The sequence below is a fragment of the Penicillium brevicompactum genome (genome assembly GCF_028827555.1).
Source record: "Penicillium brevicompactum strain IBT 35665 chromosome Unknown utg000006l_segment0_segment0, whole genome shotgun sequence".
Lineage (NCBI taxonomy): Eukaryota > Fungi > Ascomycota > Eurotiomycetes > Eurotiales > Aspergillaceae > Penicillium > Penicillium brevicompactum.
In genome coordinates this window covers 5,415,979-5,443,532 of record NW_026623209.1, presented here as the reverse complement: position 1 = coordinate 5,443,532, position 27,554 = coordinate 5,415,979, and the positions used below count along the sequence as shown (strand labels likewise).

The 27,554-nt window shown below is 50.4% G+C and overlaps 14 protein-coding genes across 14 annotated transcripts; 8 read left to right on the top strand and 6 right to left on the bottom strand.

Moving 5' to 3' along the window:
* Window positions 1–67: 67 nt before the first annotated feature.
* Window positions 68–1,040, top strand: N7506_010279 (uncharacterized protein; the record flags this gene model as incomplete). The annotated part of the gene is made up of 5 exons (XM_056959572.1): window positions 68–109; window positions 172–190; window positions 253–336; window positions 390–824; window positions 877–1,040. The coding sequence occupies 5 exons, from the start codon at window positions 68–70 to the stop codon at window positions 1,038–1,040; spliced, it is 744 nt and encodes a 247-aa protein (XP_056808962.1).
* Window positions 1,041–1,921: 881 nt separating this feature from the next.
* On the top strand, window positions 1,922–2,837 carry N7506_010278 (uncharacterized protein; the record flags this gene model as incomplete). The annotated part of the gene is made up of 4 exons (XM_056959571.1): window positions 1,922–2,278; window positions 2,362–2,452; window positions 2,505–2,587; window positions 2,646–2,837. 4 exons carry the CDS (start codon window positions 1,922–1,924, stop codon window positions 2,835–2,837), a joined length of 723 nt encoding a protein of 240 aa, XP_056808961.1.
* A 2,729-nt stretch (window positions 2,838–5,566) lies between these two features.
* N7506_010277 (uncharacterized protein) lies at window positions 5,567–5,803 on the top strand (the record flags this gene model as incomplete). The annotated part of the gene is made up of 1 exon (XM_056959570.1): window positions 5,567–5,803. The coding sequence occupies one exon, from the start codon at window positions 5,567–5,569 to the stop codon at window positions 5,801–5,803; it is 237 nt and encodes a 78-aa protein (XP_056808960.1).
* Window positions 5,804–5,873: 70 nt separating this feature from the next.
* Window positions 5,874–6,502, top strand: ura6 (uridylate kinase ura6; the record flags this gene model as incomplete). The annotated part of the gene is made up of 2 exons (XM_056959569.1): window positions 5,874–6,101; window positions 6,167–6,502. The coding sequence occupies 2 exons, from the start codon at window positions 5,874–5,876 to the stop codon at window positions 6,500–6,502; spliced, it is 564 nt and encodes a 187-aa protein (XP_056808959.1).
* A 556-nt stretch (window positions 6,503–7,058) lies between these two features.
* On the bottom strand, window positions 7,059–8,491 carry N7506_010275 (PCI domain protein; the record flags this gene model as incomplete). The annotated part of the gene is made up of 3 exons (XM_056959568.1): window positions 7,059–7,619; window positions 7,661–8,154; window positions 8,251–8,491. 3 exons carry the CDS (start codon window positions 8,489–8,491, stop codon window positions 7,059–7,061), a joined length of 1,296 nt encoding a protein of 431 aa, XP_056808958.1.
* A 503-nt stretch (window positions 8,492–8,994) lies between these two features.
* Window positions 8,995–9,696, bottom strand: N7506_010274 (uncharacterized protein; the record flags this gene model as incomplete). The annotated part of the gene is made up of 3 exons (XM_056959567.1): window positions 8,995–9,393; window positions 9,449–9,525; window positions 9,576–9,696. The coding sequence occupies 3 exons, from the start codon at window positions 9,694–9,696 to the stop codon at window positions 8,995–8,997; spliced, it is 597 nt and encodes a 198-aa protein (XP_056808957.1).
* Window positions 9,697–10,615: 919 nt separating this feature from the next.
* Window positions 10,616–11,296, top strand: N7506_010273 (PaaI family thioesterase; the record flags this gene model as incomplete). Its single annotated transcript, XM_056959566.1, has 1 exon — window positions 10,616–11,296. One exon carries the CDS (start codon window positions 10,616–10,618, stop codon window positions 11,294–11,296), a length of 681 nt encoding a protein of 226 aa, XP_056808956.1.
* Window positions 11,297–12,137: 841 nt separating this feature from the next.
* N7506_010272 (thioesterase family protein) lies at window positions 12,138–13,218 on the bottom strand (the record flags this gene model as incomplete). Its single annotated transcript, XM_056959565.1, has 2 exons — window positions 12,138–13,054; window positions 13,119–13,218. 2 exons carry the CDS (start codon window positions 13,216–13,218, stop codon window positions 12,138–12,140), a joined length of 1,017 nt encoding a protein of 338 aa, XP_056808955.1.
* Window positions 13,219–13,690: 472 nt separating this feature from the next.
* N7506_010271 (putative alpha,alpha-trehalose phosphate synthase subunit TPS3) lies at window positions 13,691–16,581 on the bottom strand (the record flags this gene model as incomplete). The annotated part of the gene is made up of 3 exons (XM_056959564.1): window positions 13,691–13,752; window positions 13,802–16,506; window positions 16,559–16,581. The coding sequence occupies 3 exons, from the start codon at window positions 16,579–16,581 to the stop codon at window positions 13,691–13,693; spliced, it is 2,790 nt and encodes a 929-aa protein (XP_056808954.1).
* A 562-nt stretch (window positions 16,582–17,143) lies between these two features.
* N7506_010270 (Stk19 family serine/threonine-protein kinase) lies at window positions 17,144–18,331 on the top strand (the record flags this gene model as incomplete). The annotated part of the gene is made up of 2 exons (XM_056959563.1): window positions 17,144–17,681; window positions 17,736–18,331. 2 exons carry the CDS (start codon window positions 17,144–17,146, stop codon window positions 18,329–18,331), a joined length of 1,134 nt encoding a protein of 377 aa, XP_056808953.1.
* A 593-nt stretch (window positions 18,332–18,924) lies between these two features.
* On the top strand, window positions 18,925–19,896 carry N7506_010269 (SRPBCC family protein; the record flags this gene model as incomplete). The annotated part of the gene is made up of 2 exons (XM_056959562.1): window positions 18,925–19,384; window positions 19,433–19,896. 2 exons carry the CDS (start codon window positions 18,925–18,927, stop codon window positions 19,894–19,896), a joined length of 924 nt encoding a protein of 307 aa, XP_056808952.1.
* Window positions 19,897–20,036: 140 nt separating this feature from the next.
* On the bottom strand, window positions 20,037–20,594 carry N7506_010268 (uncharacterized protein; the record flags this gene model as incomplete). The annotated part of the gene is made up of 4 exons (XM_056959561.1): window positions 20,037–20,227; window positions 20,278–20,302; window positions 20,385–20,474; window positions 20,532–20,594. 4 exons carry the CDS (start codon window positions 20,592–20,594, stop codon window positions 20,037–20,039), a joined length of 369 nt encoding a protein of 122 aa, XP_056808951.1.
* Window positions 20,595–21,238: 644 nt separating this feature from the next.
* On the bottom strand, window positions 21,239–23,029 carry N7506_010267 (C2H2 zinc finger protein; the record flags this gene model as incomplete). The annotated part of the gene is made up of 1 exon (XM_056959560.1): window positions 21,239–23,029. The coding sequence occupies one exon, from the start codon at window positions 23,027–23,029 to the stop codon at window positions 21,239–21,241; it is 1,791 nt and encodes a 596-aa protein (XP_056808950.1).
* A 2,624-nt stretch (window positions 23,030–25,653) lies between these two features.
* Window positions 25,654–27,441, top strand: N7506_010266 (MFS transporter; the record flags this gene model as incomplete). The annotated part of the gene is made up of 3 exons (XM_056959559.1): window positions 25,654–26,584; window positions 26,657–27,098; window positions 27,159–27,441. 3 exons carry the CDS (start codon window positions 25,654–25,656, stop codon window positions 27,439–27,441), a joined length of 1,656 nt encoding a protein of 551 aa, XP_056808949.1.
* Between the last annotated feature and the right edge of the window lie 113 nt (window positions 27,442–27,554).

Below are 27,554 nucleotides of genomic sequence, written 5' to 3'. Positions count from 1 at the left end.
CCTTTGCTTTTGGATATTCTCACTGATCTCGCAATATTCTTTGGATCCTGCTTTGAGGTCTGATACAATGAAGTTTCTCTGTCTTCACGGTGCCATTGGCAACATCGACGTGAGTTGTCCGAGATATCTATACAAAACCATATAGACGGCAATACTGACTTTCTCTCGCAGAATATCAGCATTCAGCTTGGTAATTATTATTTGACTTTGAATAGCTGAGATTTACTATTACTTACTTCTATTATAATGCAGCTCCTTTGGTGAAAGAGTTGGAAGTTGATGGTTCTGCTGGGTTCCACTATATCAACGGCCCTGTCTCGCTATCGCCCCCGGACGGTAAGTTGTGATCAGGCACAAACACTCTAACCATTGCTTACGTCTCAATGAAGGCTTTGCTGAGTACTTTGGCGTTGGTCCACATTACCGGTGGCTGGAAGATGGCGGAGTAGCAGAGGAATCCATGATTTCCCGTGTTCGAAAGGCCCCGCATGGTTCAAGCCCCGAGGACGTCATGAGAGCATTGGGCAAAGACTGGGATGGCCGCTGGAACAATCATCAACAGGTGATGGATTACCTCTATGACACGCTAGAGAAGAACCCCGACATCGACGGTATCATCGGGTATAGCGAGGGTGCTACCATGGCTGCCAGCCTCATTATGGACGAAGAGAGAAAGGCCCAAGAGACTGGACGCCCCCGTCGTATCAAATGTGCGGTTTTCATCACCGGGTGGCCACCTCTCTCCCCAGAAGAAAACGTGGTTTTGGCGGACGAGACTGACTATATCCTGGATGTTCCTACCCTACATGTGGTCGGTGCAAACGGTAAGTTTGGTATCTATTTCCCTCATCAAATATTCACTGACCATGGAGTTAGATCCCTATCGATATGGCGCACTAGCCTTGTTCAACGTTTGTGATCCCGATACCGCAGCTATGTTCGATACCGGGCGAGGTCACACCATTCCTCGGTCCGGCCAAGTCATATTGGAGCTCGGAAACGCCGTGCGGGACTTGGTGGACAGGGCTTACGAAGCCTAAACGATATTGGGGTGGGAACCACCAAGCCTTGGAGCCATTGCCTCTGCGGTGTGACGGCACAAGGTTCGTTGCGCAATACACAAAGCCGGAGCCGGGGGTTCCAGATTGTTCAACGGCTATCTGCTGGAGATAGAGTTTACCTTTCCATACATAGTACATTATTCAATTGTTATCATAGCGTTGCCTCAACTCTTCATGGAGTGAAGCTCAGCTAGGTTTTATTGTATTGCCCGATAGACAGAGTGCTTCACTCGCCAATCGGAGCACAAATGGCGTTCGCCCAAGTGATAAGCTCGGATAAAAAGAACTACAACTTTCATATTCCTAGTAATTGTGCATGATTGTTCTGGAATCTCTGGCTCGGTGGATAGATCTCCAGGGCGAAAGCCGGAGCGGAGTTCCAATCTAAACCCCGAAGATCGACCAAGCTGATAGGCTTCCGCCGTGGACCATAACTAAGCTACAGTTCCAGATTCTAAATTTGAATCTCGGGATTTTGGCTGTAACGTTGTATACTTCGGGGGGCTCCATGTTCCTCGCTATGCACACTACTCCTCGCTAGACACCGAGAAAAAGGCTAAAACAGTCGCTATAAAGAGATCCCTGCAGACTCAAGACTGGCAATTATACATATCACGTAATGGTAGAGAAATCTGCAGCTTAGACGGGATGGTGGTACATAGGTGGTCTCGGGGGGGTAAGAAAAGCAACGCTAGACAGAGTCGATCCTTCCCTTCTTCAAGCAACACGGAAAAGAGATTCTACCAGGAACCACCCTCAACAACAAAGCTCCATCAAGTGGCTGCATTTGGTAGGCAGCTCGACACTGACTCACGGATCTCTTCTCCTCCAGTTCCAGAGCTGAATCCAGTCTGGGCAAGATGTATGGCGTGATAATGAAGATCACTTGGCTGCTAGCTGTCATTGCAAACAGGTTATTCCTATATCAGGCACAGCTAGTGTCAGAAAACGACTGCGCAACCGGCGTTCACGCCATCATTGCCAGGGGTCAAGGAGGGGGCGATGATCTTAACGTGATGAAAACCCTATCAGATTTGATACTACAGCAGATCCCAGGATCAACGACCCTCGGCCTACCTTACGATCACGAGAATGTTTTAACCGATGCTGCTAAGCGAGATACAGTCCATGACGCGGCTGTCTTAATGCAGGAGTTCGTGCAGGAATACGCCGAGGCCTGTCCCGATGTCAAAATCGTGGTGGTAGGATATTCAATGGTGCGTAACAAACTCAAAACACCTTACTAGTTTTGCATGACACCGTAGCACGCCAATTGCTAAGGTTCTTCATCATGCTCTAGGGTGCAGTCGCTATGATGGATGCCATATGCGGAACCAGCGAGGTCGGATTCATCTTTGTCCCTCCACTCCAGCCAATTTACAGCAAAACCGGTAAACGACCACAATGGAAATTGCCAAGATTAAACACTAACCATTGGGCTAGTCATAGCGGCAATCGCTTATGGAGATGAGACGTATAATCCCGGGATGCCATGGAATGTGGGAAACTGCACACTTGGTATAGGGGTGAGTTTGGGTGAACACTGCTCCTTGTTTAAAGTGGTATGAACTGATGTGGATTGAGAAGGTCACCCCTCGCATGAACTCGGCATTGTGCAGCCCATTCGGCGCATCGATTCATAGCTATTGTGACTACGGCGACAATCAATGTTGCTCGCCCTATCCAGCTGACGGCAATGTTGCACATCACGGCTACGTTAAGAAATATAATCAAGACGTGGTGGATTTTATCAAACAACGCCTTGTCACAGCATAGCAATGATTTTGCGCACGCAATTATGGGAATGACAAATAGGTGTTGGAAGGAAAAAAAGAAAAGTTGATTACAGCGACAGATTGTATTTTACACAGGACTTGGCCCCTTCGGACTACAAAGTTCCGGATAATAGAGGCAGACCATTACACATCTCGTCGGACGTTCCTGGGAGTGACCTTGGCAAAAGCATCAAAATTTGAGATCTTCTGGGCTCGAATCAAACCGTTGGACGTCAGTTGTCGACTTTTAGGTTTAAGTGGAGAAATGCAGGGATCAGTGGAGAACTGCTCTTGTTCCAAACCTGTCTACTAATGAGGTGGTGTTCATCATTGCGGTTATTAAAAATCTTCCAAAAAGATAACAGTCATAGCTCCATGCATGTACAGAGTACTGTATCCTCTGTTCTAACTTGCTGATACATTCAATACTCACGCCACACGCAATGACTAGCACTATCACATCCGTAAATATCCAAAGTACTTGCTACGCCCTAGTGATACAGTGCATTTTTCGAGCCTGGACACGCCCAGCCGCTCGTCCGAATCCCCAGGTTCCCCCGAGGTCAAGACTACAACAGACTTCGTATACATCGAAACTTCAGTTCTTTGAAATGTCACCGATGGAGGATTTGGGGCCTTAAAATTGGGTGCCGAAAATATGGGTCTCAGGCCCCAGCCCCGGAGAGCTAGGGCTGCGCTATAGTAGGTTACCTAAATGAAACATGACCTGGGACTTTTGATCTATGACCTCCCCGGGGCTATGTTAAGGACTTGGGTAACCAAACTACCCTGACTGGAGATCAGAACTTTGGTTACATCTGCGCACTAAGGATTACTGCACTGATGTCTCATAAGCTGTCCCCTGTACTATGATCTATTTCCTACCTGATTATCTATGTCCCTGCAACATCTAATAAATGGACCATGTGGAAAATCAAAACTTCGAAAGCTTATCGGTCTTGGGCTCAGTTTGCAGCAAGGAACGCATGTGCCATGTTTTTGAGCTTAATCAAAATAGACTATATCCCCGTTAAATGAAACGGCTGTCGAACGACTCAATTTTGAGCCATCCATCCTAAATACGAGGCTCATCCTGATTTCGGGATATAAGCCTCAAGTGTTTGTATGACACATTGCTATGCACCTTCGGGCCTTGATATAATCCTCATTTTACCAGATGGTAGGTAATAGAAACAGGACTTGGGGGTATGATAGTATGATAGTCTCCATCCACATACATACTTCTTTATTGGGTTATCCGTTTGGTACCTAAAAGGCGGCAGGTTTGGGCATGTGGTACATAGACTCTGAGCATACCAAGAGAGCAGAATTGGTGGCGGATTTGATTCTAAGCCCAAGGTATTGACACCGTTTTAACCAGGATATGAGAGCATAACTGAAGCAAGAACACAGACACTGAGTATCCATTTCATCGTCATGCAAAAAGGGAAAAGATGGATATTACAGACATCGTGTAGGTGGGTAAAATCGTAGAATTGCAGAATTTCCGGATCTTGACATCCATTTCTAAATAAGCACGACACAAATAACTAGATACGGAGTACAATCACATGAAACAGCTACAAGTAGCAATATCAATGTGCTACCCTATCACATCTGTATGTGATTGATATAGTGCGTGGCCGACCAAAACTTTGTGCGTGGCGTATCACTTTTTGGTGCGGTGCTCATAGGACCACGTGTTACCAGCCCGATGTCTATTCGCCTAAAGCCGTGCCTCGGATCATTTCGCGCGTGTATACAATTAGTTTCTACCCTCTCTCTTTCTTCCCCTGTCCATGCTAGGAAACACCCGTGGACAGTGTTGCTGGGCTTACATTGCCCTTTGCTGACACGAAAATTCAGTATCCCCTGTTCAGCTTGGCCGGTTGTTTGCAAATGATTGAAGACATACTCTTCAGCCTGCAATTGATCCTTTCAAGGCTGCACGCTGATTGAATCTTGTTTACACATGCACACACTCAAGTCTTGCACTTGGCAATAATCCTCTGGTAATCTCCAGGGCTCTCGTACACCTCTTGTGTCAATAGAGCATGCTACAGGGGTCAATATAAACGTTGCGAGTACTCCGGTAGCTTTTCAAGACAGGACCTGGGCAGCCCTCTTTCGGTTCATCTACAACACCTGTGTGTCCTGATACATTCAGTGCACCAATGAGCAGTATACCAAGTCCCGCATTTTTTTAAAACGCAGATTGACTTCTCACAGCCGAGGGTCAAATGATTAGATCGAGATATATTCTCCGCATCTCAAAATGTTCGTGCTGAATTGCGATTACCCCGCTGGCGTTGGAAATATTCTCAATAAGCTGTATACAGTTCACTGACATGCCAGGTACATTACTAACTAGTACGCCAATGAAAAACATTCATGCAAGATTCCAAGATTAAGGATAGCATTCTCCCGATCGTAATATTATTTGGCTACCACCATGTTACCTACACACTTCCAAGGTTGATACATGGATATTACAAGAAACCGGGCAATCAAGACTGCAACGATAATGGCAACAAGCAGCCCTGAAATTAATATACGTGTAGTTGAAACTTGTAGCCAAGTGCAGTGTGTCCGAAACAAGGTGCATATCTGCAACGCCGTCCCACGTTGACCGAAGACGGCATCACAATATACGGATCAGCAGCTAATCCCGTTTCGGCGAGCGCAACTCCTTTTTTCTTCAACACCCCCAAGGCTTCCCACGTCTACTCCATGTTCTCCTCAACGACTCGTCAAATCCCAGGAGTAATCTCCACCCGCCTCTCTCAATTAGCCCGACCGACCCACCGCCAGTACTCGACACCTCGACCCCCGCCACGCTCACCCGCCCCTCAAAGCAAATCCAACTTCCCCGTCATCCCCATCGTCATCCTCATAGCCATCAGCTCCGGCTCCTACGCTCTCCTCGTCAAGTCCCGTACCGGCCAACCAACCACACGTGCTAAATAAACAGTGAGGCAAACCTAAACCTCCCCCGACCCCGAACCCCAATTAACCATTCTAGACCCCAACAGCCAGTATGACCACCCCGCGCTTCTCCTCCAACGACGTGACCGTCGTCTTCTTCCTCGGCGGCCCGGGCAGCGGTAAAGGAACCCAATCTGCCAACCTCGTCAAGTCCTATGGCTTCGTGCACCTATCCGCAGGCGACCTCCTGCGCGCCGAACAAGAACGCGCCGGCAGCCAATACGGCGACATGATCCGCGAATACATCCGTGAAGGCAAGATCGTGCCCATGGAAGTCACTGTTGCACTTCTGTCGAATGCGATGGCCGATTCGCTGGCTTCTTCCCCTCCCCCGCTGGAACCAAGGCTCGGTTCTTGATCGATGGGTTCCCGCGCAAGCTGGACCAGGCTCATTTCTTCGAGGACACTGTCTGTCCTTCCGAGCTGGTTCTGTTCTTGGATTGCCCCGAGAGTGTTATGGAGAGTCGGTTGTTGAAGCGTGGTGAGACTAGTGGGCGTGCGGATGATAATGCGGAGTCGATCCGCAAGCGCTTCAGAACTTTCGTGGAGACTTCTATGCCTGTTGTTGAGTACTTCCGGGGTAAGGACCGGGTTGTTGAGGTCCGGGCGGATATTACTGTTGAGGAGGTCTTTGAGAAGGTCAAGGCTGGCATTGAGGCTCGTAACATTCACCCTCGTTAGGGTCAATGTAGCTGCACATTTCGTTAAAACGTGTTTATGTACAGATTGTTGTTTGAAGCTCTTGGATTGAAAATAGAGAATAGAGAAGCCAGCGTTTGAGCTATACCTCCCGAGGTCACCTTGAAAGCACTCCTTTGCTGATATCTACACATTGTTGTGTAAACGTGGTATTCTAGAACGCCGAAGGATCTCCAGGGCTGTGATCTGTACAACCTTTGAAGTAAAAGCGATCGATCCCCAGAATAGTTCAGATCTCGCGAGTTCTGGAAGCATTGAACATCCATTACATACCCAGCACAAGACCAATCTAAAGAAGTATAATATTCTTTAAAAAGTAAAAAATTGAACAAAAGAAAAGTCATCCATCCGGATAACATAACAAGACTAAGATTGACATGACATGACTCGTGGGGTCCCAAACAACCAACGAAGGGCCAGAGAATCCAACCCTACAAAATGATAAAAAAAAATGCATGAGGAAAAAGCAATGATTCCCCTCTATTAATCCAAAGAATTTTTGAGTGAGCTTTTCTCATAAATAAACAAACAAGCGCATTTACTCAGCGGCCTCGACCTGAGTCTGGATCCGTCGACGGTCACCGTTGGCGTTGCGGCCCTTGCTGGCCTCTTGCTCAATAGCAGCCTGGGCACCCTCGCGAGCGAAACGCTCACGCTCGGAGCGGATGACGCTGAGGACACTCTCGAGGGAACGGCGCCAGACCATGAGGCGACCTTGCACCTCGGACCATTGCTTCTCGCCGAAGACACGGTAGGTGGCGCGGTGAACAAGGAACTCGGACTTCAGCTGAGACAGCTTACCCTCGACAAGACCGGCACGAATGGTGTCGATAACCCAGACCTCGACTTCGGAGGCGGGGACGCGCAGAGCGGAGGCGATGGTAGCGTAGGGGAGCGAGCGCGAGGGGGTGGCAGATGCCAGCGAGGTGAGGGTAAGGAGACGGATCTTGCTCTGCAGGGCATCGGCGGACTCGGCGAGAACACCGCCGGAGATGGAGGAGAGAGGGTTGGCGGCGACGAAAGTTTCGTAGGCCTCGAGGGTGTCGGAGGTGAAAATCTCGAGGAGCTCGAAGAGAGCGCTGTCGCTGGTGCGGAGGGCCTGGACGGCATCGGAGGCAGTCAGGGGGTGAAGTCGAAGACGGAGGAACGGCGCAGGGCAGTGGCGAGAGCGCGAACGGCAAGATCACGAGATTCGGGCTTGCTGACGTCCGCGGCATCGATGGTGGCCAGGGCTTGCACAATGTGCGACTGGGAGAGTTCCTCGTCACCGGCGGCGGTGGCAGCTTCGGCAATGGCAACGTGCAGCTTGCGAGCATCGCCGCTCTCCAGTTCCCAAGATGAGAGCCATGTGGGGAGCTGGGAGGCCAATTGGGGCTTGAGAGCCTCAAAGGCGATTCCGGATCCAGACTGGCGGATGACAGCAACGATGGCCAGGAGGACGTGGTAGCGGCTGGAGTCGGTGGAAGAGAGGGTGTTGAAAATGGTGGTGAGGATTGAAATGGCGAGGGTAGGGCCAAACTGAGGGGAGGTGGTGATGGGCTTGGCGAGATAAGTGCAGATGCGAGGAAGGAAGACATCGGCGTCAGAGGACTGGTGAACAAGGTGAACCAGCAAGTTGTAGGCGGATGTGATCTCTGTATTTTTGATCGTCCAGGTTAGTTTTTATGCACCAAATCAATCCCACCAAGTTCCCGACTATCTTGTAGATCGTCTTCAATATGACGACTCACCCTTTTCGGGGGCACTGCTCAGAGCGGTAGCTGATGAGACGAGCTTCTTGAGGACTTCATCGCGCTGCTTAAGGTCGGCTTCGCCCTCAGACTGTTCCTGCTGGCGGAGAGGCTCGAGGAGCGGGGCGATCTCGGTTTGGAGGCTGCCCTCTTTGCGGAGAGCGTCGATGTACTGGGCGAACTCGTCGGCGAGCTCAGAGAAAGAACCCTCGATGAGAAGGGTGTTAGAGGGGGCGGGCATGATGGCGGTGGTGTGGTGAAAGGAGAGGAGGAGAGACCGTGGAAGTTCTTGGTGGTGGAGTCTATCGATAAGTTGAGAAATTTCAGTGTGTGCCAAAAAAAGTCTTGGCGAAGGAACACCAACATCTCGACCTGTGATTGCTTTTCTATTGACGCGCCTACCTTCAGATCTGAGGATTTCTTTGTTCTCTACTGGAAATAATACAGCATCAATGCTTCACCAAAAGTGGGTTCATTACTTTTTAATGGAATAAGGGCGCAGAGTCAATCAGCGCAAATATGAAAACTCCTACCCAAATCGCATCCAGAAAAGACAGGCGCCACGTTCATAAACATGTGGAAAAGACATCAAGAAGCCAAAGACGTTCTGAAAATGGGGAATCGAACGTTGTGGCAAAACAAAACGACAAATGGCATAGCGATGCGAGAGAACAATAAAGCAAAGAGGACGCTATGCGACCCACAACAGAGGGATGATCAACCCAAACACTATCAATCGCTCCTTTACAGGACCATGCGAGCAGCCACGAACATGAGGCCAGCCATGAGACCAGTAGAGTACTGGGTCATATCGCCGAGCACGGCGGCGGCGTTGGTGGAGGTGCCGGCAGCAGCCGCGGACGAGGTCGCGGAAGCAGACGAGTCAGTGGAGGTAGACACGGCCAGAGTGGTGCTGGCGCTAGCGGAAGTGGAAGAAGAGGAGGTAGTGCTGGTCTCGCTGGCGTTCTTGGTACCGCAGTTCATGGCCTTCTTGCAAGCGCGCTGGCCCTCAGCGTCATCGGGGTGCGATCTGATGCACTGGCCGTAGGCGTCCTGGCAGACGTAGAAGGGGACGGTCTGGATGTACTCGGACACGTCGGGGGCAGAGTCGTCAGTGCAGACACAGCTGAACTTGAGAGTGGCCTGATTCGATTGTTAGCAGCTTGCGCCGTGGCACCGGTGCGGAGAAATCACTTACGGGATCACAAGAGTTGAGCTTAGTGCCCTTCTGGCAGATCTCGGGGCAGGTGTTGCGCTGACCGGAGCACCAAGCGCCTAATTAACTGTCAGTGATGCTCGGATGGTTCAGAAAGTCCAGCACTTACTCAGATCACCCTTCTCGACCTGGGCGATGTCCCAACCAGCGGGGAAGGTATAAGAGTAAGTCGAGTTGGCACCCATGGCAGCAGTGGCCAGAGCGGAGAGGGCAACAATTGAGGTACGCATGATTAGAATATGATAGATGATGTGAGGAGAAGAGAGAAGAGAAGAGAAGAGGAAGTAGAAGGCGAAAGGTAGAAGGAATGAGCGGTTTCTTTATTTCCAAGGTTTATTTTTGTTTCTAAACCAACTGGGGGTAAGTACGACCCAGCTGCATCCAGGGTAACACCGGCCTTTCAACACTTGCTTTCTCTTCGCATACCGAGGTGGATATTTGTTTTTAGTGGCCTTTGGAAGTCATTTCACTGGTGTCATTTAATTGGAGTCCTACAACTAGTCCTTGCTAGGTCGGCAATTATTAGACCGGCTTATCTTTTTCTTCATTATTTTTTTTTTTTTTTGCTTTTTCCTCTGAGCCTGAGAAATTGGAGAGAAATTGGGTACAATCAAGCGGAAACCTTGGAAAAGAGTCTGCAAAGATACCGAGCTGGTTAAGGGTCCTTGGCTGCGTCCCACTAGGCCCCTTACGGTAAGGTTGCCCTTACTGCGCTTCGCTCCGCGCAAATCAAAGGAGGGCAAAGGGGGTTCCTATGGAGATTCCAAGGTTGTTGGGTCGCTTACATTGGTCTCCATGTTTACTTCCGGTGCTATCCCTTCGACATTCCCATTCCCTCTCCTTTGTTCTCACTCCCCACATACCGATCAGTCTGTGCAGACGGCAAACACATGGGAGAAGCTTCTTCGCTTCTTAGCTTCCAAACCTCCCCTTTACGAGTACGAGAGTACGGAGTATGGAGTACGGGGGAGTAGCCTCCTAACTTCGGCTTCAACATATCAAAGTTCTTCCGGTTCCACATGGACCGTGCTAATCCCCCCCACACGTGATCATCTCTTCAGGCCTTCCTGATTCGGCGATACCCGGTGCCGAGGTTAATCGTATACAGTTGATCATATCAACAACTCTCCATTGCACTCAATTGATACAATGGCTGAACCAGGACCAGCAATAGCTCACCTTCGCCCCAACCCGTGGGCGAACAGTCTCATTGCCTCGACAGACTACAAGGCAATTGAAACCGACTCCCGACGCCTAAAGCCCTCCACCGGCGAAGATGGCTACTTTGCGCAAACCCTCAATACACCTGCTACCATCCCTCATTGTCTAACCCTGCAACGAGTCAACATTCAGCCAGCACCCGCTGAAACACCGACTTGGCTTCCCGCAACCAAACCCGATGCCTCAAAGCCCCCTACGCCGACGCCCAACCCCGCGGATATCGTGATGATCTTTGATCTTGGTAGCCCTGGTCTCTCGGGGCATCCCTCCACCGTACATGGCGGCATCGTTGCGACATTGATTGACGAGGCAATGTCGCTAGCGGTGGCCGCGCACACGAACGCGCCCAGCACGGGCACCGATGATAATCCGCGGGGAAAGATCTTTACCGCCCAATTGGACGTGCGGTATAAGAAAAGGGTCGTCACGCCTGCTTTGCTGGTGATCAAGGCAAAGGTTGTTGGGAGGGTGGGGAAGAAGTTCTGGGTCCGGGCTCAGGCTTTACAGGAGGATGAAGATAACGGGGGACACCTGGAATGGGCAAAGAGGAAGGTCGTGAAAGCTGATGCCATGGCTTTCTGGATCGTCACCTCTGACTCGAAGCTATGATATAAGCGTTTTCCTCGGTTGGCTTTGCGCACCAATCGTAGCGGAGCATGGTTTGATCTGCTATGTCATTTCAACATTTGTACAGCGATCTACTAGATCGAGAGTTCTTGGCATTACTGCTACATTTCACTATGCTGCACATACATCTGATAGAACTTGCTCAATACATATGCTCACATCTCAATCTGACCCTGGCGGATGATCTACCTAGGTTTGCCCATGCGGCAAATGCGCAACTTGGAATGAATTAAGCCAGGGACTTGGACGCGATTGTATAAAGTCCACAACGTAAGGCGTTTCAATCTTTCGATATTATCACAGGGAGTTGAAAATCAGACGCAATTTGTCGATCAGTTTTTGATTGGCTCTGGGTTAATTTCCTTTCATATCTCTGAGACGCGAGGGCTTCTCCTAGCCCCGGGTGATGAAACGCTTAATGCGCGCCGGGAACAGTCCTATTTCAGCTTGGACCATAGACATCATCTGGTTGAGGATAATTTTCTGGATTCCATATTCTTTCTTGCCCAATGTGCCAAGTAAATCAATCGTCCAGCCCACGCATATTTGAAGGCTGATTCAAGGATAACCCGTGAACACTCCCAAGTCATGCTGGAAGCCCTAACAACTCTTTGGAACTGACCCAAGTGAATGACCAGTAAGAGATACAGGTGGGCATTTTGTGCATGACACGTGGATTGAGGTGTGTTAGGTTTGGTCGTACACGGCGCAGGTTTCGAGGCTTCCAGGCTCCTCTACTTTGTTCGCCGATTTTGTACTATCGGTACTAACCCGGGGATACAATTGATGGATGGATGAAACTGATATCTATTTGATTATGAGTCTATAACTTCCCGTACTTTCTTGTTCCAACATTCCGACTAGCACTAAGCGCCAATCCAACCTGCGTACTCAACGCGACGACCTCTCCGTCTTGATCCAGAACGGTAACCCCCAAGTCTGTTCTTCCATCCCTAACAACCTTGGTGACAACACGGCTATAAAGCCATTCGACCCCTTCAGCTGGCAGATGCTTCTTCATATCCACATTCAGCGTAACAGTAGGATACCAATTCTTAGCCTTCTGCCCTTCAGCAGAGCCCCCATTCTCTCTCGCTGCCGCCTCAGCAGACATGGTATCAAACCCATCCAGGGCCGATGGGAACATATCAATCAAGTAAGCAACTGCAGCGTTCGACCACCGCCCATTCACATCCCCACCAGGCCGGAAACGCGCCCACTGGTCAATACTCAAACCTCCACCCTGCTTCTGCAGCGAGTGCCCGTTCTTGGGACCAAACAATTCGGTATGCGTGCCAGCCTTTCGGAACTCAGGGAACGGCGGTTCGATCTTCTGCCATGCGCCATCGGAGCCAGTTCGTCCCAGCGCAGAGAGATCAACCGATCCATCGGCGCGCGACCCAGATGCAGGCGCAGGTTGCGGCTTCCACCCTGTTTTGGCGCTAATGCCTACCTCCGCGTCGGGCGGGCTGACTGTGATGTAGCCAGCTACCATGGTTTCAAACGTCCCGGGCTTCTTTTCAGAAGGTTGGAGCAGCTTGATGTGGATGGTGCTTGTGCGGGCTCCGATCTTGACATCTTCCACTTCAAAGGTGGCGGGGCCTGAGGCTGTGCGCCGGAGAAAGGAGAGTTGCAGTGAGATTGGCGCTGCTGGGCTCTTGTATTGCTTTGGGTGGGCGTGCGCAAAATGTGTTAGGGCCAGGTTGTAGATAACGGCTGTTGTGTAGCCACCGTGGGGGACTTTATTTTATTGTTAGTGTTACGTGGCTCGTTGTTTTTATTGTTGCTGCTGTGGGGGCTATACCGGTTCCAATGCACCATTCTGGCCGAAGGTAGGCGCTGTATCGGTTTTCGCCCTGAGGAGTGACCTTGATAGCCTCCTCGAAGAAGGAATTTGGTGCCATGATTGTGGTAAATTATGTATGTACAAAGAGAGCACCAGAAAGAGAGAGAGGGATGTGTAGATTCCAAGGTTCCTCTTGTACGGAGTACCTCGATCTCCGACGAACCTCGGCTGCCGGTTCGGGGCCCACAGCCATGGTTTGTCATCGCCTCATTACGCCCGCACCCATGGATATCTCGGTTGAAGTACAGTATTAAGCAATTTTGGAAGAATAGCAGTTGGTTAAAGTAGTAGTAATTTATTGAAAGATATGTGAGATTATCTCAAACCTCAATGTATTTATGTGTTCCATGCAAATGTATCTACCATGTCAATGTGTGTCCACTGGAAACAGACCGCGAGAGATGTGATGTATGCTAGCATCAAATTATAGCCCCCAACAAAGGAGACTCTGGTTCTTCTTGATATCATGTATTCGTCTTCGCATGTTCACATCTTCAATGCTTCGTGTATTCATACGGCATGTCCCATCACTACCGCAAGGGCAGTGTTGTCCTATCTTGGGAAGCCAGCTGTTGCAGGCAAGAAAGTACACCTGGAAAAAGAATTAGTAACTTGTCAAAATAATCACTGCTGACACTTACCTGTAACTCCTTGCGTCAAGGTTGCCTTGGCCTCCGTACTGCGTGAGCCTAATGTGACGGTCATGGCATAATCAACAGCCTTGGCCTTCTGAAGCTTGTTTGCCCATCGGAATACAGGCTCATCTTCACGGTTGTCACCCACAATCAACAAAAAGTCGGGCTTGACAACATTCTCCCCTTTCTCGACATTTGCTGAAAACCATTTCCAAACCAACTCGGCTGCAGACGCCTTGTTAGTATGGGTGGTTTCCACGATCAACGCGCCCTCGGCGGAGATAGCATGTACGCCTTGGTTAGCGCAAGAATCATTGATGTTGCCGGCGCACTCGGCAGCCAGTCGAGTTGCAATGTGGCGATCTTCGGCAGATCCGTGGTGGAAAACGAGTGAACAGTGACGCTCCTCGATCCAACTACCTTCAATACGGGCATTGAAGTAAGCCAGGATATGGGACACTGATGACTTCCACGCCTTGACATGAACTTTGTCTGCGAGATGAGTCCATGTGTCACCACGAGGTTCGCGGACGAAGCAACCATTTTCAGCGATCAATCCTAGATTGGGGACTTGTCGGAACAGCCGTTCCATCTCTTCAGGCATGCGAGAGCTCATAACGTAGACAACATTAGCTAAGTCTTCGGTGAGTTCGGTCAAAGTCGTGATTGCGCGCTGCGGTGTGGTCAAAATGATGCTGCGAGGTGAACCCCACGAGGCTAGAGTGCCTTCATAATCAAGAATCATGAGTCGTTGTTTCGACTCACGATAGCGCTCAGTCAGCCGAGATACAGAGAGTCTGGGCACTGCCATAATCTCGCGCGATGATTGCTCATTCCAAACGCCTGTGAGTGTTTCACTGAATGATTTGACCCAGTTGGCCGTCGAATTTTGCAAAACCGCGCGGAGCATTGCTTCCCAAACCTCTTTTCGTTCTTTTTCATCGCGCGTCAATGCAGTGTGAATAGCTTCCGCACACTGGCGATAGTCCCAAGGGTTGACCAAAAGAGCATGGTTTCCGAACACAGAGGCACTGCCAGTGAACTCACTCAGAATCAGAGACCCGTAAGCTTTGTCTCCATAGCTTCCATCCTGGCAATATACAAACTCGTGGCTTGTCAAGTTCATACCTTCACGCAGACTGGTGATCATCAAGGCATCTGCTACAGTGATCAAAGCAAGATACTGCGGGAAGGCCAAGTCTTGTTTTAGGAAGACCAAGGGCTGATGCGCGAGCGTGGAATGGGTGGAGTTGATTCGCATGGCGATATCAGAAAGAGTTGCCTCAAGTTCAGGTTGTTCCGTAGTGCTAGTTGCAACCTGAATCAAGACAACTTTGTCCGCCCATTCTGGATTACTGTTCAAGAACAGCTCGTAGCTAAGAAGCTTCTGACGAATACCTCGAACAGAATCAATCTTGTCACGCGAAACAATGAGGCGTTTCCCTTGGTAGCGCTCCGAGATTGTGTCGACCCAGCGCTCCACGTCTGTTAACTGGCGACGTTTGTCCCAGGAAGTTGGGTCAATGCCGATAGGGAATGTACCAACGTTGACGAACCGATCTTCCAGTTGAACACCTTCGGGGGTTGCTTCTACACAGAGAATTCGACTGCATGTCTGCAGGAAGTGCCGGCAGTATTCATCTGTCTGGAAGCCGATCAAATTAGCACCAAGGATTCCCTCGAGGAGCTCCTTTCGGGGTGCCAAGCACTTAAAGACTTCTGAAGATGGGAACGCAATATGCAAAAAGAATCCAATCTGTGCATCGGGAACCAGCTTGCGGAGCATGGCAGGAACAAGAAGTAAATGGTAGTCTTGGACCCAGATCGAGTCGCCTCGTTTCCAGTGCTTCGCAATGCGCTCCGCAAATGCCTGATTGAGTTTGACGTAATAGATCCATGAATGATCTTCGTACGCTTTGCTCTTGGGGTTATCCGGGATCTGATAATGGAATACCGGCCACAGGATTGTTTTGCAGAAATGAGTATAGTGGCCGTCAAAGTCACCGTCATTCACAAACACGGTTAATGACTCGTACTCGTCCTCCAACTTCTCTGAGATGTCTCGCCGGGTCCATTTCGCGAGAGCATCAGTCGGCATACCCAAAGTTCCTACCCACATCATCTCTTCCAAGACCCCAGCGTCTGTCGCTGAACGGACAGCGTTGCGAAGGCCACCATTGCCCTGTTCAGCGGTTTCAATGCTCCATTCGGCTTTTGAGAATGAGACTTTCCGGTTTGCGACGCTAGCCTTCCTGAGTCCAGTATACGTAGCAGCAGGTTGGGCTGGTGGAGCCCGCTGCGGCACGGATTCCTTGGCGGGGTGGGGATCTAGGTGTTTGAGGATGGAAGGATCCGGTGACAGGGTTGCCTGCGGCTTCGGTTGGTTGAGGGAGGTCGTGGCTCCCCATGCAGGCGAATGGCCCTCACTCTCAGTGAGCAGTCGGTTATCCTCGACAGAAGCGGGGAACGGATACCCGCTTTTCTCTTGCTCGGCCTGTGCTACGTTTGAAGCGAAAATGCGCTCATGATCGGTGGTAGCCCCTGGTGTGAGACCGGGTGTTTTCCCGGGTTTTGCCTGCCCGAACAGACTGGCCGCGGCCTGGGGGATGGGGGTGATCCCGTCTACAGTCGGGTTTGCAGATGGGGGGTTGACCGGGGTACGGTGATTGCGTGAGTTATCAACATGGAAATTGACTGTGTATGGAAGAAATCTACAATATGAGTTAGCAGGGGATCAAAAGTTGTAATCCGGTAGTTACTTACAAAGATGCAATGAAGACCGTCATGATGATCGACAGAGCCCAATCTTAGGCAGATGAATGGGCAAAGATCAAATTCAAAAGAGAGAGCTTGAGGTCCGAAAAACGGAAAACAAATGCAACGATGAAGCGAGTGCCAGCTGGGTGTTGGAATTGAAGCAAAATGAAAGGAAAAAAAAGGTCAGTTACACGATTTGGTTTCTCATGACTACGTCATGTGAAAGCGTGTGGACTGAAGAAGCAAGTTTCTTCGAATGGGTCTACCAGGACACCTAAAATGAGAAGACGGCAGAGATCTCGACTGCTTAGTTCTACCTGTCAGGGCGCTCTGCATAGAATTTATTTTAAAAGAATCAGGGAAAGATGGAGCCATCTTCAACTATGATCTCAACGCATTACCAGCTCTTACTGGTTTTACCCCACACCGACGGGGCGTCTCGCCATTTGGGGGCTCTCGTACGGTAATACAGTTACAGAACTATGACCCCACGTCTGTGATTGGCGGAAACTCTTAGACTTTAGGTCACCTGACATGGATAATATCTGCGACCGAGTCCGGTCGTCCTGATATAGCTCATCTACTAATGCCATGACACTGCGCCTCACGTCCGCTCCGGTATCAGGCGTCAAAAAACGAAAGTCCGCCGCGAAACCCCGAGCCTCGCCCTTTGCCGGCTTCGCGCGCCGAAAACCTACATCTGGCGCCACCAACTTGAAGCTTGCAGACCTGGATCAGGATGATCCGCTTCCAGATGTAGGTGGGTCGCACTTCATAGCGCAGACCGCTCCAGTACAGAATGTGCTCCAGGCCATTCGATATATTCGCGATAGCATGTTCGAAGAACTTCCAGCGCGAGCGGGGATGAACAGTACGCGAATCGCCGAACTCCTCAATCTCCGTCGATCATTACCTCCACTGGCATCAGTGGCCCATGTGCATACCTTGCTAGAGGCGCCAACACAGGTGGAAAGAGAGATCGTTGAACTGGTACAGACTGGTCAGATTCGGCGGCTCATCATTCCGGGTCGGGGAAACGATGCGGCGGGGCTGGGCGACTGTTTGGTGTTAGCAGAGGACTGGGAGAGACTAGTGCAGGAAAGCCCTGCATTAGAGACACCAGTGAAGGGTGAGTTTGGGATGTGAGCGCTCGAAAACAAATTTGTCATTAACTTGGTTGTAGGGAAATTTCTCGATATTCTCAAACGCATGGGGACCTCCTCGGCGATATCGCAGGGTGTCTTCACCACGGATGAGTACAGAGCCCTGCTACGTGCTGGGTTCATAGTTTCCTCGTCATCTTTTACTCAAGGCTCACTCAGTATCGCATCCCTCCCCAATCTACCGACCATGGCAGCATCGTCCGCCAGTCGGGTCGAATCGGGTCGCTCTGCCTCCAACCCAGAGCGGCCTGTACAATCAGACTCTCAGGCCCGTGCTGCCACCCTTTTCTTATCTCTTCCCAACACGGGGTCATATCTCCGCTTACTGGGACTAGGTCGCGCACACCTTCTCGCGCTGCTCAAACGTTCTGCCTGTGGCGAAGCTCCTGTCGGTTTGGTAAAAGACCGGTGGGATGGAGCCGTCGAGACCGAGAAAAGCTTCCACTTGGCTAAACGAGCCCGCGGAGAGTTTGCCGGTGTTCTCCCCGGCAAAACTAAAAAGTGGAAAGAGTTGAATGGCATGCACTTCCGGTGGGTGCTCGAGGAAGCACTGGGCGCGGGGCTTGTTGAGATGTTCGAGACTGGCAGTGTGGGACCCGGAATCCGCTCTCTATAGTGTCGCCGTGTCAAATTACATGGGCAGGTACATTCGACGGTTGTCCAGGGGGTCTAAAGAAAAACATATCATAATGCAACACTCACTTATAATAAGGAAAAAGTAGAGCTATAAATCACCTGGGCATTCATGTTACGGTCTCTTTATCAACCTGCTTGACCGCACAGGGGCGTCACAGTTTGGCCTCGGGACTTGCGTGATCACCTTAACTGTTTAACTTCCCTTTTAGCTCTGATACGCCCAGTTGCTAGTTCGACCAATCTGCGGTTGGAGAATTAAGCGCAAATCGACCTTGAGAAATAAGTTCACAGTACGGCCCCCTGGGCAATGGGAGTACATGCTCAGGAGTACACCCGGGTGTTGGCTTCAATATTCCAAGGTTGTGCATGAAGAACGCCTGGGCAGTAGATAGGTAGCCGGTGGGACCTTCCAATACAGCTTAAGTACAAGATGCGGCGGTGTTCATATAAATCTTCCTGAGGAGTGTGACATTCCAGGTATCAGGGATATAAATTGCCCCAAACAAGCTTTGCCGATCCCACCCCAACCTTGGAACCGCAAACCTCCCATTTCCAAGATTCACATCACCAACAATGTCGTTTATAAGGCTAGAGCCCCATCCACTGAGAGACCTCCCCAGTCATACCAATTTCAAAGGACCCGAGTCAAAACCGCTAGATTCCTTGATTGATAAGCTCCTGCGCGATGAAGCTGAGCCCCTGCTGAACAAGCTCCGGACAGACCTACGAGAAGAGCCCAAACTTCGTCCTTCACCACCCTCCAAAGCACAGGTCAAACTATCTCAAGGAACTCTTCAAAATGAATTCTGGGTATGTCGCCAAAGTGACCACCAAGACTCACCCGCCGACGGGACAGGGTCCTGGCGCGAGTTTGAGAACGGTTTGCGACATGACCATGCCGAGCACGAAATGGAGTATACACCCAGCGTGACAAAAGTCAAACAACTTCTGAATTGGAACCAGGACGGAAGCTGGGATCCTAATATGCGAATTGAGGTGTCTGATAGAAGATACAAAGACTTCATCGTCGAACGTATGTTAATCCAGCCATAGCAACTCAAGCCAGGCTAACATATCCCAGTCAACTTGATTGTCCATACTTTTCACCCAGGGGCCCTCATTAGGCCTCGAGCATTTATCTCTTGGACTGTATCGGCGGCGGTCAGCAAGATCACGCCGGAAAATGGATCCGAAGCGACAAGCTTCATTACTATCCAAGTCCCGTTCCGTCTATCAGATGCTGCCGAAGATCCAGTAAACCAACAGCTCTGCGCAGATGTTCGAGCCTCTGTTCCACCGCGCACGATCTTCGCTCACTATGCGAGTATCGAGCAAGTTGAGCTACTCCACCCCTCTGATTCCTCCGATCGCATGATTCGGTGGACTATGGCAACAGCATCGGAAGCTGGCGGGAAAATTCCACAGTGGGTTCAGCGAAACTGGACACTGGGTGGGGTCCCTAAGGCTGTTGTTGCTGATGTAGGATTGTTCATTGGGTGGATAATGAAGCAGCGAGGGCAAAGGGGGAGGCCCTTGGAGAAATAGATTACAGCATTCTACTTTCACACTGTGATCTTCACAGATACCTATCTATTCGCGACTCGATCCTAATGGTTTAGCACCCCAAAATACATATGCAATTCAAGACACAGCTTCGTGCAGCTGCGACAAGCTATCCCATGGGCTTAAGCCTTGGCAACAGCCCAAGCCTGTAGCGCAGCACACAATCCAACAACGGAGGCAGTATCTTTGATGCCGTGTTTAGCATACCAGAAAGAGCTAGCCCACAGGAGGACATTCATGATACCAGCAATGGCTTTGGTCAATGGCTCATGGAGCAAGCTGGGGTCGCGCGCCCATTGCCAGTGGAGAAGACCTGCCCTTGTTAGAAACGCACAAGATGAGGTAGCATATGAGGTTACTTACCGGCGATAAGCAAGAACCCACTCCCCTATGTGGAGCCACATTAGCAACCTGGGAAAGCATACATTTTTCGAACTTTCGATATTCGACTGTTCACTGGGCACACGCACCTGGTACCAGCCCACTGTCCCACTAGCCCAAGGCTTCGAGCCTGCGATAGCCTTGAATCTGGGGTCGGATGTCCACTCCCTGCCCATGATCTACAGAGATATTAGTGCTTGTGATAGGGGCGAGAGTGAGGACGTGGGATTGAGTACCGTGTGTCCTACGGAGAGGAGCACGAAAGAGCCGGCGGATATCTGCAGCAGAGAAGGAGACATGACTTTTGCAAAGGGGATTGTGTAGAGGGTAGAAGATGGAGAGGTTGCAGAACGTACAATTTAAAGCCTCGGTACATGGGCCGTGCTGAGTGGAGAAGTCCGAGGTTTGGTTCCTGTGAATATCACTACAGCTCTGCAGTTGCGAATTGGGAATATTGAGTTAAAGGGTATATTATCACTATAGAATATCATAAGGAATAAACTCCAAATCCAGCGTAACCCATGCACATGCACTAGAATCCATCGAGGGTGACAAAAGGACGAGGGCCAATTGCCAATTGTTGAGCGACCAATTCTTTCACCCCCACGACTTGGGACCAATTTTGAATTTTTGAGGCGCCAAACTCCCTCGGCCATTCAGATAGAAAGAGAAAGGGGGCGCGTGGTGCAGCTCGCCCTGTGTATATAAAGTAGGCTAGAACGAAAAGAGGACCCAGGTGTGGGACACAAAATGAAAGATAAAATACCGGGTAGAATCGAAGGTACCGACGCCGGCAAACTGTCGGGTGATCATGAAAGGCATCAAACTTGACGCCCGGGGTAGAATGGGACATTCAAAACGTATCGACAAAGTGGAGAAAGGGGGCGCTTCTGCCAGCTCACAGTGCTGACTCGCCATATCGTACAGATAGTCTAAGATCAGACTATCGCCCGTTGTTGTTAAGGTTGACTTCGACGGGCGCCGGAGGCGCAGATGAATTGGTCGAGGCGATGTGCGCCCGCAAAGCGGCAACCTCGGAGCGCAGACCTGTCATCTCTTCGTGCATAGTTCGCACGTGTGCCCATAGCTTGTCAATCTGACCTGGGTCGTTCGAGTTGGCATCTGGGGCTTCGGGTCCTTTATAAGTAGATAGGCTGTGTGTGCTGGAGTGGCTGTGCGAAGGAGTGTGTTTGGTTGCTGCCTGCATGCCGAATCGAGCATCGGGAGAGGTCATACCCGGCGGCAGAGGCAATTGTGGTACACCTGGCTGAGGGAGTGGCAAGCCAAGGGTGGGAGGTGCGTGATTTGTGGATTGGTTCGCGCGCCCAAATGAGGACTGGGGGTGTGGCAGAGACTGACCCATGCCGGGAGAGTGTGCGCGATGTGGCGGTGCATTGTCATGTTGCGACGACAAGGCGTTCGGGGACAGAGGCTTAGGACTGTCGCTTAGGTTATTGGACGGGAAAACAGATGTTGCCGATGCAATCCCTGCGGGCGGGAAAGTCATGCTTCCAGATTGCGAAGCTGCTGTTGATGGACTCCCTCCATGGTTGGTTGGAGGTGGGAAGAGGTGGTTGGGACGACCGGCTGCGATCGGTGGGTAGGTGCTAGACTGGCGCGAGGTGATTGAATCAGATCGAGCGGCAGGGTCGGATTCATGCTTGCGAATGCTAGGCATGAGTCGTCGCTCGTCTTCCTCATCCATGCGCTCAGGCTCTGCTGTGTACATCAGACCATCCATGTCGTCAGCACCTCCAGTACCACCGTCGCCATATTCATCATCTGCGGCGAAGCTGCCCATGCTGGAGCGTCGACCTGCGCAGCCTGCTTGTCCCTTGTTGTGCCGAGCAAGCGCGTCACCCCGAGCAAAGCGACGTCCACATCTCGGGCAAATGTGCGGTCGCTCCCCGGTGTGAAGCTTTGTGTGACGCTTCAAATCATGAAGTCTTCGGAAACGTGACTGGCAGGTTTGACACACAAAAGGCTTTTCTTGGCTATGGGTGAGCAAATGGCTCTTGAGATTATGTTGCCGCGTGAATTCGGTCGCACAGTAGGGGCATCGGTGTTTCTTCGCGGAAGGAGAGCGAGGGCTACCTCGGTTATACCCCGCGTTGGGTAGGCTCAGTCCGCGACGCGGGTCGTTCATGGTCGGCATCGGATACGAGAAGGCTTTTCCATCATGGTCGATCTCGGAGTCATCGCGAGGCCGTCGATCTCCATCTTGCGAAGTCGATTCTTCAATGGGACCGGGGCTTGCGACAGTGGAGGTATGCATCAATGAACCGTGATGATCATTTGATCCATACGGGTCCGATGGTGATCCGTTCGCGTGGTCGATTTGCATTTGCTCCGGGGATGCGTGGACCGAAGGTTCGTGGAGGGTGGCACCCGGCGACTTTTCGCTTGCGCCTAATGCCTCTCGGGCCACCTGTGAACTCTTTCGTTCTGCATCCTTCTCGTGCTCCGGGCGATCCGCCGGGGCTGAGATCGGGCTCGTCATTGAAGGTTGATCACTGGATCGCGAGACGTGTAGGCCGGCACTGGCGATGGAGCTCAGGCTGTCGGTCTTAGGTTGAGGTTTGAAGAGAGATAAAGGTTCGGGACTGGTAGGATTTGCAGACAATGTGTTAGAGACGGCGACGGGATCATTTGACATCAACGTCGCCATGGAGAAAGCAGGTTTCGCGCCAGCCTCGAAGGGTGGACGAGTGAAAGCGACAGCTACTTTGGCCATGTTAGCGGGAATGATTGGGAAGGAGAGAGAGGGAGGGGGACACGACTGACGTTCATCCAGTGTTTTGTCACAGATGTCAAGCAGGCGAAGTTTGGGGGAAGAGAGAGCGAAGGTCAGGGCGTGTGGGGCGTTTCTCACCAAGAGTGTGGCGCAAGCTGACGAGTGGTTTCAGCTTTCGAACTTGTCCAGGCAAAAAACGATCCACCGGAATGATCCCAGGGGGGGCTTGGACCTCGCGTTAGAACAACAATCCGGGAACGAGTGGATGAGAATCAAAGATCTGAAGAATTAGGAAGAAAATGAATTGACAAAAAGAAGCTGAAGGTGGGTATCCCGGTAGGCCATCAATACGCAGATCGGCCAAAACAGAGAAGCCTGACAAGGGGGAAACGAGTACGTGGGGACAACTGACAGAGTCGAGGCTCTGGGAGAGTTGAACCCTGAGGCAGCCAAGTACCCGGTACCTCTGTTTACTATACAGTGGCTTATCAATTACGCGGTACCCAGTACCTGATTAAGATTGAGGCTGTGTAAACCTCACGTTGTGGGGGCACGAGGTTTGCGGCTCTCCCAGCAATTCAGTTCAATTCGATGCTCAAACGAGTGTGTACAGATCTCAGAGAGACACTCGGGTTTATATACAATGAGGTCATGTTTTCCTCAAACCGGTATTTCGATTTTCACTTTTGGGTTGCCACCAAGCCCTGGAGGTGATGTCACGGTTAGAGCAGATCCGTACAAGTATCTACTCCGTAGAAGGAAACAGTCAGCAGCACGGAGTATTTATACTCAGTACGGAATGCGGTGTACGGAGTACACATTGCTTTCCTAGAGTATGATCGGTAATTTGGCTTGAACGTGACAGATGGCGCCCATGCTCTTCAAATGGGGCTTAGGCGGCTAGAAGATCTACGAGGCGGAGTGCTCCGTACGGAGTACGAAGAAAAGCAGAATACGAAGTAATATGAGGCTATTAAGCTTGTCCACAAATGTCCATGTAGGTACGGAGTACGGAGTACGGTGCATGTTCAATGCATATAATAGGGGGCGTTTAATAGTCTCAAGGCTTACTCCGTGCTCCTGACTAGAGTCGTCGACTCTGGAGTGCAACGTATCAACCCCGTCTACCGCCACATTGCATTGCCACTGCCCCATCCACGCGAAACAAGGAACCCCGTGGATATTCGGGTTCATATCCAACCTCCTTACTTACCTACATTGTAGGTACTCCACTTCCAAAAATAGTTGTGGCTGATTCACCTCGCCTCCCCTCATACCACTTTCTCCGGTATAAATGGTCAACACTGCCACCGGCGCATACACACCTACGTGTAGAGTTAGCACTTTGCATCAAGCTCCCAGTAACACAATTACTCCATGCCCGTCGAAATGAAAGTTAATTTTCGGGAGTGGAAATAAATGATGGAGACACCGGTACTCCATAACTCCTGGTAATATTGAATCAGGACAGGGCCCTGAGAGGTGAATGTAGATTATCCTGCATGAATCATGGTGCTGGTCGTGTCCTTCGCAGGCCAATATTCTTCAACATCGTGGTAGTACTATTTCACCACTCGGACAGGGCATCGTCAACGTCTACCCGCTGAGGACCTCGGAACCTGGAATTCTCGAAAGATTCAAGACTAACCTGAAATTCCTCAACTGGCTTCACATCTGGAACTAAGCTCCGATTGAGCCATTACAAATAGGTCCGCCGCAAGGTAACATCCGGTCAGACAGAAATTGGTTTGTGGGAGAACTGGAAGGCATGAAGTATACACAGTCCAGGAGCATATTGATGAAGCCTCATTTTGTTTAGCTTGACGCTTGATCTCCAAGAAGAAATTCGAGAAACGACATACAAACAAAGGATCCCCAAAAGGGTTACTTCTGGAACCTTGGAAGGCAAATAAGGAAAGACGACAGGTCCCTCATTGAACTAATCGCCTTTAGATGGAAGAACCTAGCGGCTTGTTCCGCAAGTCGGAAGTAATATCCCAGGAGTATCAGTGCTACTGGTACGTACCACTCCGTAGCAAGGGCGACCTCGGGAACTGAAAGAGCGGGTCTTGACTCTTGACTGCTCATATGATTGGGCCAAAGGTCATCGGCTACTCTTAACCTTAAAGCTTGACAAAGCCTGAAAACCAGGAGATCTTACCGTATACATGGTCACTCTCTAAATAGCACGGTTCAGTCACAATTTCCCAACCGGGTTCTTCAAATCGGGCTTTTGACTGACACTGTAGTCCACGAGTGATGCAAATTCTTCACAATGGACCCACTGCATTCTCCCTTGCGTCTGTTTCCCAATCTCCCGATGTGTGAGGATCCTATAGTATACATTCCTATCTTTTGATAGCGTATTCTTTGTTTCTTTTTGGAGCCCCTGGCCTTCTTCACAGATCGCCTCACTTCTAATGTTGACCTCGGGAGCTTTCCGATCTATTGCTTCCAAGGTTGGGCCACCTGCTGCTTCCGTTTGCTCAATCGTGGCCTGTTTCCCTCAGTGTTCGCCGTTCTCACTCACATTATATTGTTACCCATTGTCAGCTCCTCTGGTGGCTCTATGCTTTTTTCTCTCCTTTGCCTCAAGTCTCAGAGTCTGAATTTGCATTCTCGAAATGGCAGTGTCAGCCACCGGCAAGCCCATCACCCGCCTTCGCATCCCTCTGTATCAGCTGGTACTCTCCCAAGATACTGTCACCGATGACGTTCTAAATCACGAGTGGGATGGCAGTGGGACAGAACAAGACCCATACCTAGTTGAATGGCTGCTCGAAGATTCTCGAGATCCCCATCAGATGCAGAACTGGCTTAAAATGACAATCACAATCCTCCAAGCTGCATCCTTCCTTTCGATTACGTTTGCTTCGTCCGCCCTCTCAGCTGCCAACCCGCAAATCCAGGAAAGTTTTGGAGCCAGCGATGAACTGGTGATTGCTGACACTTCGCTTTTTGTTCTGGCTTTTGCAATTGGACCGGCGATTTGGGCTCCATTGTCTGAAATCTTCGGTCGTCAGGTCATTTATTTCATCACTTACGGCTTGACCACAGTTTTGGCTGGAGCAACAATCGCAAGTCCGAACATCACGACATTGTTAGTTCTCAGATTCTTGACAAGTGCATTTGGATCATCGGCCATTTCCAATACCGGTGCTGTGATTTCGGACATGTACGAGGCTCGCGACAGAGGAATAGCAACAATTGCATATGTTGGCGCACCACTTTTCGGCCCTAGTCTCGGGCCAATTACGTGTGACTTCCTGGCGGTGTCCAAGGGCTGGAAATGGGTACAGGGTCTCATTACAATCTTCAATGGAGTGGTGTTCCTGGTGGGCATTATCTGTATCCCCGAGACCTACACGCCTGTGCTTTTACAGAAACGCGCCGCAAAGCTTAGCAAAATAACAGGAGCTGTATACAAGAGCCGTCTTGACGTAGGCGAAGCTCATCGAACAGCCGGTCAGATCTTTGCCAAAACAATGGTTCGGCCATGGGTATTGCTTTTCCTGGCACCAATCGTTCTACTGCTGTCTATTTACATGGCAATCAGTGAGTCCCCGTTAGATCATATTTGAGCTCATGCATGTGTTAGGAAAGCTAATGCACATTGCCCATTAACAGTTTATGGAACCATGTACATGGAGTTTGCTGCCTTTCCTATCGTCTTCGAAGATACTCTCAAATGGTCACAAAGCACCTCAGGCTTGTCATTTTTGGGAATGATGATTGGGCAGATTCTTGGTTGCGTCTACTCAACCTTTGATGACAGGCGTTATCAAAAGATAGCCGATAAAACTGCCTATGGTCGTCCGCCCCCGGAAGTTCGATTGATCCCAGCTATGGTCGGCTCAATCACCCTTCCAATTGGACTGTTCTGGTTTGCTTGGACTAACTTTGCTGGGATTCATTGGGTTGTATGTGAGATCGGAACTGTTCTTTTTGGGTTCTCCCATGTTACAATCTTTTTGAGTATCCTGAACTACTTGGTTGATGGCTATACGATTTATGCCGCATCCGCACTGGCAGGCAACGCTGTCATGCGTGCAGTTTTTGGCGCAGCATTGTAAGATGATCTTTTTTTATGCCAAATTTGGGAAATCTCACTAACACAATCCTTGGGCAGCCCTCTATTTACTACTCCAATGTATAAGAGTCTTGGGGTTCATTGGGCCTCCTCCATCTCGGCTTTTATGGCCCTCGTCTGCTTGCCGTTCCCCTGGATATTCTACAAATACGGACCACCCATCCGCCGGCGCTGCCAATATGCTGCTGAGTCTGCCCGCCAATTAGATGCTATGGCTGATCGCATGCGGGAAAAGACGGAATTGAAGGCAAGCACTGAGGCAAAGTCAGAACATGGGACCAGTTTGATCACTAGCCTTGATGGTAGACCTACCAACAATTAACCGAGCGTCTGAAACAATAGACTGGATTTTATCCCAGATCTGGTGAGTTGGGATCAATATTCCACCTCGGGACTTTGGTGCCCATTCTTTTCGGCTCATATCTACTTTCAAAA